The 9,081-nt window shown below is 36.7% G+C and overlaps 1 protein-coding gene across 1 annotated transcript in view; it reads left to right on the plus strand.

Annotated features, from left to right (window-relative positions):
* PHTF2 (putative homeodomain transcription factor 2) overlaps window positions 1-9,081 on the plus strand; it is a 61,838-nt gene that overhangs the window by 9,392 nt on the left and 43,365 nt on the right. The window contains exons 3-4 of the mRNA XM_023725035.1: window positions 1,936-2,005; window positions 2,584-2,754. Of these exons, the coding sequence (XP_023580803.1) occupies window positions 1,936-2,005; window positions 2,584-2,754 (241 nt within the window). The remainder of the gene's footprint in view (window positions 1-1,935; window positions 2,006-2,583; window positions 2,755-9,081) is intronic.

Consider the following 9,081-nt stretch of genomic DNA (forward strand, 5'->3'; position numbering starts at 1 on the left):
CCTTGGAAGCCCCATGGGGCAGTTCTACTGTGTCCTGTACAGTCACTATGAGTCGGAATCGACTCGACGACAACAGGTTTGGTTTTTGGAATGGCTAATAACAAGCACCTTTTCATGTGTTGGTTGACCACTTGAATATCCTCTTTGGTGAGGTGTCTGTTCATGTCCTTTGCCCATTATCTTTTGTTTTTTGAATGAAATCATTAAGGTTAGAAATTTTATCAGTGAAATACTTGTTTTTCTTTTTTTAAACGCTTTAAATATTCTGATAGGCTGACTTAAAGGGGAAGTTTTATCAAGACTGGCAGCTAAGATGTGGTTCTACAATATAGCTCATATACGTTTTAATAAAATAAAATAGGAAATGAACCATATATAAACAAGGTCAAGTAAAATGAGCATGCTGAGAAATAACATAGTTGTATAAGTTAAGGCAATGCACTGCTTCTCATATAGGGACTTTTAGTACTTAAAAAATCTTGATAAAAATTTTAGGTATACAGCAGTAAATTAGGCTTCCAGTTTGTCATAAAACATTGGCAATAAGGTTATTTTCAAATTGTTATAAAAAGAATGTATAAAAGATAAAATTAAATTTATGTTACTGGTTTTAAATTTATTGACACTAATGAAGGTCAAATCCCATTGTAATAAAGTTCATATGAAATTTAAATAGAGTTATACTAATGAAATTTTGTTAAAATGTATATACACACAGCCGCTCTGTGGTGACATTAAAATTGGGAAAAAGTAGAGATATATAAAATTATCATGGCTATATCTTCACCCCTGACTGTTCTTTCTCTTTTGTTTTTGCTTTCATATCTCTGGGTGGTTTGCAATTTCAGGTTGACAGGCTATTCACAGAGGTCCAAAGATTTATTGCATCTTGATTTTAGGGTACAGTTTTAGACATCTCAGTTTGTTCTGAACTTGTATGCTGTCCTCTTTGTTTTAGTTGCAAACAGTACTTAATCAAATTTTTACTTTAGGGGACATTGTTATTTGGATTAGGACAAGAGGAAAGTCTACGCAGCTGCTTGGTTAATTGAATAAACAATTAAAAAATCATCTAAACACCTTTGTCACCTCTCAGCACTTGGGTCCTGGGGAGTTTAGCCTACATTCTTTCAATTCTAACATCCCAGTTCTATATACCCCAGGGTTTTTAAGTCATAAAGTGTAACTTACTTTTCCACAGCTTTTCAGTAATTCTCATCTCCACGCCCACTCTGTACACTGATAGCAGAAACTTAATCAGTGTCCAGTAATTTTAACTTTAAACTAATTTAGTTCATGATTCCTGCCTTCTCCTCCTCCTGGGCACGGCATCTAAGTTCTGAGGTGCTTAGGTAGCATTGTGGCTTAGGGACAGTTGTCTGGTAATGGTTGGCATGTGAACATAGTGGCACCCCAGGATGTGCATCAACCTCTCAGGGTCTCAGCTGGTACCATTCCTACATGCCGGCATCTGCTGAGAAATCTGCACCCCTCTCGTCCTCAGTTCTATGATCCACTACTTTCTGCATCAACGCCTTCTCATCACACCTTGAGGGCCCATTGGGCCCACTGCTCTCCCAGCCAGCCTCAACTGCTCTCCTCTGCCCATCTGGGGCCAATGCAGTCTCCTGGACTTTCTCAGGCTATACGCTCAATTTGCTTGGTAGTATAGACTTCATATGTTATTCTATTTTTAGTAATAAACAGGCCTCCCATGTTGCCTACATCTCTAAATTTATCCTTTTAGAAAGTAATAAAGTTTATTACAATAGTATAGTTATTTGTTTTATTTATCAACTATTTAACATGCTACATTTTTGTCCAATATATTATGTAAAGGTGTTATTTCAAATTGAAATCCTTATAAGTTGATTCTTTTCTGCTATTCTGGATTTAAAATATATACATTGAATTTTAATACTACTTTTGATACAGGGATTAAGGAATAAACCAAAGAAAACAGCTCATGTGAAACCAGACCTCATAGATGTTGATCTTGTAAGAGGTGAGTCTTGGATAAACAAATGCTTAATGGGATTAGAAATTGACCTTGAAGAAACAGAATTCAAAATGAGTTAGATATATATGTTTGTAAAATTAAAAGCACATGTAAACTTAAATGAAGGCAGAAATAGCATTAAAATGTGCATGGGTAAAAAAGAGAGAATGGAAGTATTTAAATACCATTGGCTGGTTTTTCTTCCCACTAAAGATTATTCTAAGAAATAATAAGTATAAAAGAATAGCAGCTTGTATTTGCTTAGCAAGCTGTAGGGCTTAGTAATAAAAATTAAAGTGGTCACTTGTGATTCCTAACTGGAACTGACATTTGAACCTTGGCCTAATAAAACATATGGGAGAAATTCTGCTGTTATTTCAATTAAAATACTGTTTTTCAAAGTACCTGAGTTAATATGATAGCATGAAAAATGTTTTTGAAAGTATATACTACCCACTGTTGAACATTTCTCATAGTACAAAATAAAATTACATGTGTGGTGCTGTTCTTCAAGTGTTGAATTTTTTTTTCCCCTAAGAAAATTAAATAATAACTACTCGGTCATTTTATTTTGCTTTTTTCAGGGTCTGCATTTGCTAAGGCAAAACCTGAAAGTCCTTGGACTTCTTTGACTAGAAAAGGAATCGTTCGGGTTGTATTTTTTCCCTTTTTCTTCCGATGGTGGTTACAAGTAACATCCAAGGTCATCTTTTTCTGGCTTCTTGTACTTTATCTTCTCCAAGGTATAATTAAGTAATGGAAGTGCATTTTGCTTTTAACTTTCAGGATATTATATTTTTAGGGTTACTAAGGAATTTTTTTAAACATATACTAACACTGAGTATGATGAAATACATTTATAGTGATATTTGATTTAATAAGGCACAAAACTGGTATTCTACATGGTTGAGAAGACAAAGCAATTATTTTTCAGTATAATTTTATGAAAATTTGAATTTATGGATAGCTAAAGAAAAATAGAATTAAAAATAAAAAATAGAAAGCCTCTTCAAAATGCACCCCACACACGTACATACCCCAGTCTTCTTTTGTAGAACCTGTACAAGTTCATTTTTTCTGGCTCTGACATGGTTTGTTTTGTTTTTTCTGTGCTTTACATCACTGTGATCTGAGATTGTCCTCATTCCAAGTTGAAATTCTGTATACCATGCAGTTCTAAGAGCTTTCACAGATTCTTATTTAATTCTCAAAACAATATAATGAAATGTGTTGTTGTCTGCCAACAAGTTGATTCTGATTTATAGCAACCCTATTGGATAGAACTGCCGCATCGGGTTTCCTAGGCTGTGATCTTTATGGGAGCAGATTGCCAGGTCTTTTCTCCCATGGAGTGGCTGGGAGATTCAAACCACCGACCTTTTGGTTGGCAGGCAAGCACTTACCATTAAGCCACCAGGGTTCCTCCATTATGAAGTATAAGAGCTATTATTATATCTAGTTTACAGATATGGGACCAGAAGGACCTGAGGGCCAAAGCCAAAACAGCCACAAAGTGTGGTAGAGCCCAAATTCAAGTCTCAGCAGTCTGACTGCAGAGCCACACACTTAACTCTGTTACGCCGCCTCCCAACACAGCACCATTCTAGTGCCTAGTCATAGCAGCAGTATACAACACACAGAGCGTGTGGAGACTGAAGAGGAAAAAACTCACATTCCATTACTCTAACAAGACAACTCTTTTAATTTGATGAGTACTCTTCCAGTCATTTTAATGTTACTTTTTTTCTTTTAACATTGCAATCCCAAGTGATTATTTAAAAATGCTTATCAATAGAACTGTAAGTAAAAGATAATCTCTCTGAAGTAAATGATAATAAAAACTACCAACTTTTATTTAGGCAAAGTTGTTTCTTCTAAGCCAAGGTATATCTTATATACATAAAAGGGAGTGGACTATGAGGGTTTTGGGATTGCTGTTAATAGAGCGTGGGTTTTACTTTTTGTTTTCTCTGTTTAAATGATACATGTTCATTGCAGAAATTTTGGAATAATTTTCTTATGTTAATTCCTAGAATGCCTGGAATTAAATGTTATAACATTTACATGGGTCCTTCATACATGTTTTCTAATTGCTTTTAAAAAGTCGACCTTTATTGTTGTTAATTAATGCTATTACATGACAGTCCCTCTAAATATTTTATTTTTATCAAATTTTTTTTTAGGTATAATTACCTTAATTTTTATTGAGTTATTTTCTTGTGCTTGCTTTTTTTTCCCAAAGGGGTTTAAGAGAGCTTAATCTCAAGTATATTTATCCTCAGATGTTTTCTAGTTTACCTAAAGGAGAAAACTTCATAAAGTGATCAGAAATTGCAATTGCTTGCTAGCATAATAATCAGTACCACTGTTGGTACACCACTGTGGCTTGTGCATTTCTAATAATGTTGCTTTCTAGTATTTGGAGCCACGACTCGTCTGTCAGTTTGTCATATTATGGTGACTTGGGTGTTGCTGTGATGCTGCAAGTTATGCCACTGATATTTCAGACATAAGCAGGGTCACCCATGGTGGACGGGTTTCAGCAGAGCTTCCGGACTAAGACAGACTTGCAAGAAGGACCTGGTGATCTACTTCTAAAAAAAATTGGCCAGTGAAAACCTTATGAATAGCAGTGGAACATTGCAATATCTGGAGCTCTGCAAAGGCATTCAACTGTGCAGGTCATAACAAATTATGGATAACATTGTGAAGAGTGGGAATTCTTAAACACTTAATTGTGCCCATGGGGAACCTGTACCTAGACCAGTAGGCAGTCATTTGAACAGAACAAGAGGATACTGCGTGGTTTAAAATCAGGAAAGATGTGTGTCAGGGTTGTATCCTTTCACCATACTTATTAAGTCTGTATGCTGAGCAGATAATCTGAGAAGCTGGACTATATGAAGAATGCAGCATCAGGATTGGAGGAAGACTGATTAGAAGTCTAGGATACACAGATGACACAACCTTGCCTGCTGAAAGCGAAGAGGACTTGAAGCACTTACTGATGAAAATCAGAAACTACAGCCTTCGCTGTGGAATACACCTCAACATAAAGAAAAGAAAAATCCTCACAGTTGGACCAATAAGCAGCATCATGATAAATGGAGAAGATATTGAAGTTGTCAGGGATTTCATTTTACTTGGATCCAGAGTCAGTGCCTATGGAAGCAGCAGTCAAATCAGACTACATATTGCACTGGGCAAATCTGCTGCAAAAGACCTCTTTAAAGCGTTAAGAAGCAAAGATGTCACTTTGAGGACTAAGGTGCATGTGACCCAAGCCATGATATTTTCAGTTGCCTCATACGCATGCAAAAGCTGGACGATGAGAAAGGAATACCTAAGGAGAATTGATGCTTTTGAATTATGGTATTCGCAAAGAATATTGAATATACTGTGGACTGCCAGAAGAATGAACAAGTCTGTTTTGGAAGAAATACAGCCAGAGTGCTCCTTGGAAGCGAGGATGGTGAGACGTCATCTCACATACTTTGGACATGTTATCAGGAGGGACCAGTCCCTGGAGAAGGACATCATGCTTGGTAAAGTAGAGGGTCAGTAAAAAAGAGGAAGACCCTCAACAAGATGGATCATGCAGTGGCTGCAACGATGGTCTCAAGCATAGCAACAATTCTGAGGATGGAGCAGGGCTGGGCAGTGTTTCATTCTGTTGTATATAGGGTTGCTATGAGTCCAAACCTACTTGACAGCACCTAACAACGTAACAGTGTTTGGAGGCAAACATGTTCCCAATGTAACTAAATTTTTACTGGCATTGTACAATTACATTGTGTCTGAAATTCACTTAGTGGCTTGCCAAAATTAAATAGGGAACACAAGTTAGATCAGGCATGAAAATGAGGTATTGTTCAGTTTAAAACCGAAGTTGAACATCATAAGGCATTTATGATGAGCACTGAACGTTCTCCTACTAAACTTAGAGGAGTGAGATAACCTGCTGAAAATCACACAGCCAGTGACATACATGATATCACACTAGGCAGTCTGCTCTGTGCCTCCATCTCCTTGCATATAAAAACGCAGTGTTAGGAGCTAAGCCCTCATTCTCTATCCCACTCTCATCTCCTGAAAGGTAGAAGGAATCAAATGTAGTCAGATTTCTTTTTATATAACTATGAATAGTGTGTTTTTTTTTAACTTCATTTACATGCTTTTTAAATACCTCAATTATATCTTCTCATCTGTATCACTTCTTGCTTATATCATGTCTTGCCCAGATTACTGCTAAGAGTCCTTATATCTTCTTCTACCTTCTGTCCATTTACCTTTTAAATTACAAATCCAAACCAGTCGCTTAAGACCTAAATTTCTTCACTAGTTACCTTTACCTTCAGGATCAAAAGCTGTCTTTTCAGTCGTGAGATAAAGCCCTCTCCCTCTTTATTCCACTTTAGCCATACTAAACTAGCTCCTTGCCATTTTTTAAACATTCTGTGCTTTTTTGCCTATATGCCTTTCAACATGCAATTTCATTTGCCTCGGTAGCCCTTTTCCCTCTTATTTACCTGGTCAGCTCCTGCTTGTTTTTTTCAAACTTAGACATCACCTTCTTTGAGAATCCTTTCACAGCCCCCCAATTTAGTTACATATTTATCCTGTATGTATTATATCATAGCAGTTTTACGTAGTATATTTTAGTTAAACAATCCCCCAATTTAGTTACGCATTTTTCCTATATTATATCGTAGCACTTTACATAGAGTATTTTAATAGTTGTGTGTGTGTGTGCGTGTGCGTGTGCGTGTGCATGTGCGCACGCACCTCTTTTCCTCTAAACCAAAGAGGATCAGGGTACAGGGATTATATCTGTCTTTTTATCCCCAGTGCCTACCACTTGCCACTAAATCTTAAAGATTAATAGGCATAAGAATTGAACTTTAGATATTTTATATTCCCAATGGTTGCCCCTAGAGTTCTGCTTGGCCAGTGTGTGAGGTCCCGCCCTGGAGCCACATGTGCCCTATAAATAACATCCTGTCTTAGTTGAACTGTGTCAGTAATCTCTAGAAGAATTCCGTAGCAGTAGTTCAGTTCATAAGACTTCATAATAATGATCAAAAGGGATAACAGCATTATATAAGAGAAGTGAATGTTTTTTCCTTCTATCTTCTAAACCTTTACTAGAGGTGAGAACAAAAGGGAAGAGGTGATATCAGAGCCACGGAGGAGGAGCTGCCTTAGGAGCTGAGACAATGGAAGGGGCATGGCCACTAGGAGAGACGTAGCCAGAAGAGGGAAGGAAAGAGAGAGAGAGGAAGAAAGTGGCTTCCCCATCTTCTTTTTCTAATGCCTCCTCTCAGCAGAATTTAACAACTTCCTGTTAAGATATAGAAAACATAGTGTTTAGGCTCCAGGCCCTAGCATTACAGAGAAGAGTTGTCATAGGGCTTAGCGAGAACAGATAAATAACAACTAACACAAAAATCTGAAATTCCAGAAGGGGTTCTCCTTTGTGCCTGATACTCTGAACCTCTTCTGTAGCATATGCCCCCCCTGCCCCGCCGTTTTACAGATAGTTAAATTAATGATAACTAGTAAAAGTTATCACTTATCAGTGTTAAATACACATTTACTATGTTGTAAGGAGCTTTTCGAAGCGTTTTACTTGTATTACCTCATTTAAACCCTAAAGTACCTGAATAATGTTTTATTGTGCAGAAAAATAAACCAAGGCTCGAAACAAGAAACTTGATAAAGTCCACATTGGCGTTCATGTTAAAAACAACTATACTTTTCAAAATTCCAGATTCTGTTATGGAAGAATTATGAAATTTGTTTCAAATTCCAGAGTAATTCATAAAGATGATTGATGCTTTTAAAAAACTTAATGTCTTCTTTTTTCTTTTTAAAGAATATTATTTCTTAGGAAAATATAAAGCTGGAGTTTGTTTTCATGATACTCTTTAAGCATATTAGGAGATTAAGCAGTGTCTTAAGCTTAAATCTTGGTGTGTTAGACCAGTACTCTTTAGTTGCAGGTGATAGAAACCAAATGCAAACTAGCTCTTGCAAAAAGGTTTAAAAAATACAGGAAACTATACAGAATAGTACAGTAACTGGGGTGACTGTATGTTTTAATTTGCCCCCCGACTGTCCAAGTTTACTTATGTTGTCCTAGGGCTTTTATTAATAGCTCTGTTTTCACTCTCAATACTGTCCTGGTTTAGATTATATAGTTACCCTAAACACTTATCTACTCATCTCTTTGGATTAGCAGTTATTAATATTTTGACATATTTGTTTAATCTATTTTGTTAAATTATATACATCATGATATTTAACCCTTGAATATATCAGTCTGCATCTCTTCAAAATATGCACATTACAGAATTATATTACAATTATCACACTTAACCAAATGAACAGTAATCCCCTATTAGTCAAATTATCCACCTGCTGCAAAACAGAATTAGGTATTTCTAGGCACTGGACTCAGGCATGACTGGAGCTAGAGGTTCAGATGATGTCTTCGCTTTGTATATGGTTGCCTCTGCTTTCCTTATGTCGGTTGCATTCCTAGGTGGGCTCTTTCTGGGTCATGACAGAGGCGGCCCCTGACAATTTCATATTTTTGTAGTCCTTAGTGTTTGTGATCTAGGAGAAGGACCTTCTTGAATCCCTGAAAAAGACCAATTGGCCCTGCTAAGGTCACATCCACTGTTTTATTAATTATTACGCCCAGAGTTATTAAGACCATAGCAAGCCTAGATTACATATCCATCCCTGAGGTTGGAGAGATAAGAACATTTGATTAACACATAAAGGAGGCAGTTCCCAAACAGTAAAGAAAGTTTATGCCCAGAGAGTCTAAGTGATGCTGAGCAGGCAAAAACAAGATTTCCCTTTCATATCGTGATCTTAAGCATTGATATGTGCTTACTGGTTTCCCTGGAGAATATACCTAAATAAATTTGCACTTTTAAGTAGATAGATTTCTATTAATAAGAAGTTCTTCATAGTGGCATTATATAATTACCATAACCAAACCCCAGTTACCCTGGACCCAGCTCTGACTCATGGCAACCCCATGTGTGCGAGAGTAAAACTGTGCTCTGTGG

Source organism: Trichechus manatus, unplaced genomic scaffold (genome assembly GCF_000243295.1).
Source record: "Trichechus manatus latirostris isolate Lorelei unplaced genomic scaffold, TriManLat1.0 scaffold00280, whole genome shotgun sequence".
NCBI lineage: Eukaryota > Metazoa > Chordata > Mammalia > Sirenia > Trichechidae > Trichechus > Trichechus manatus.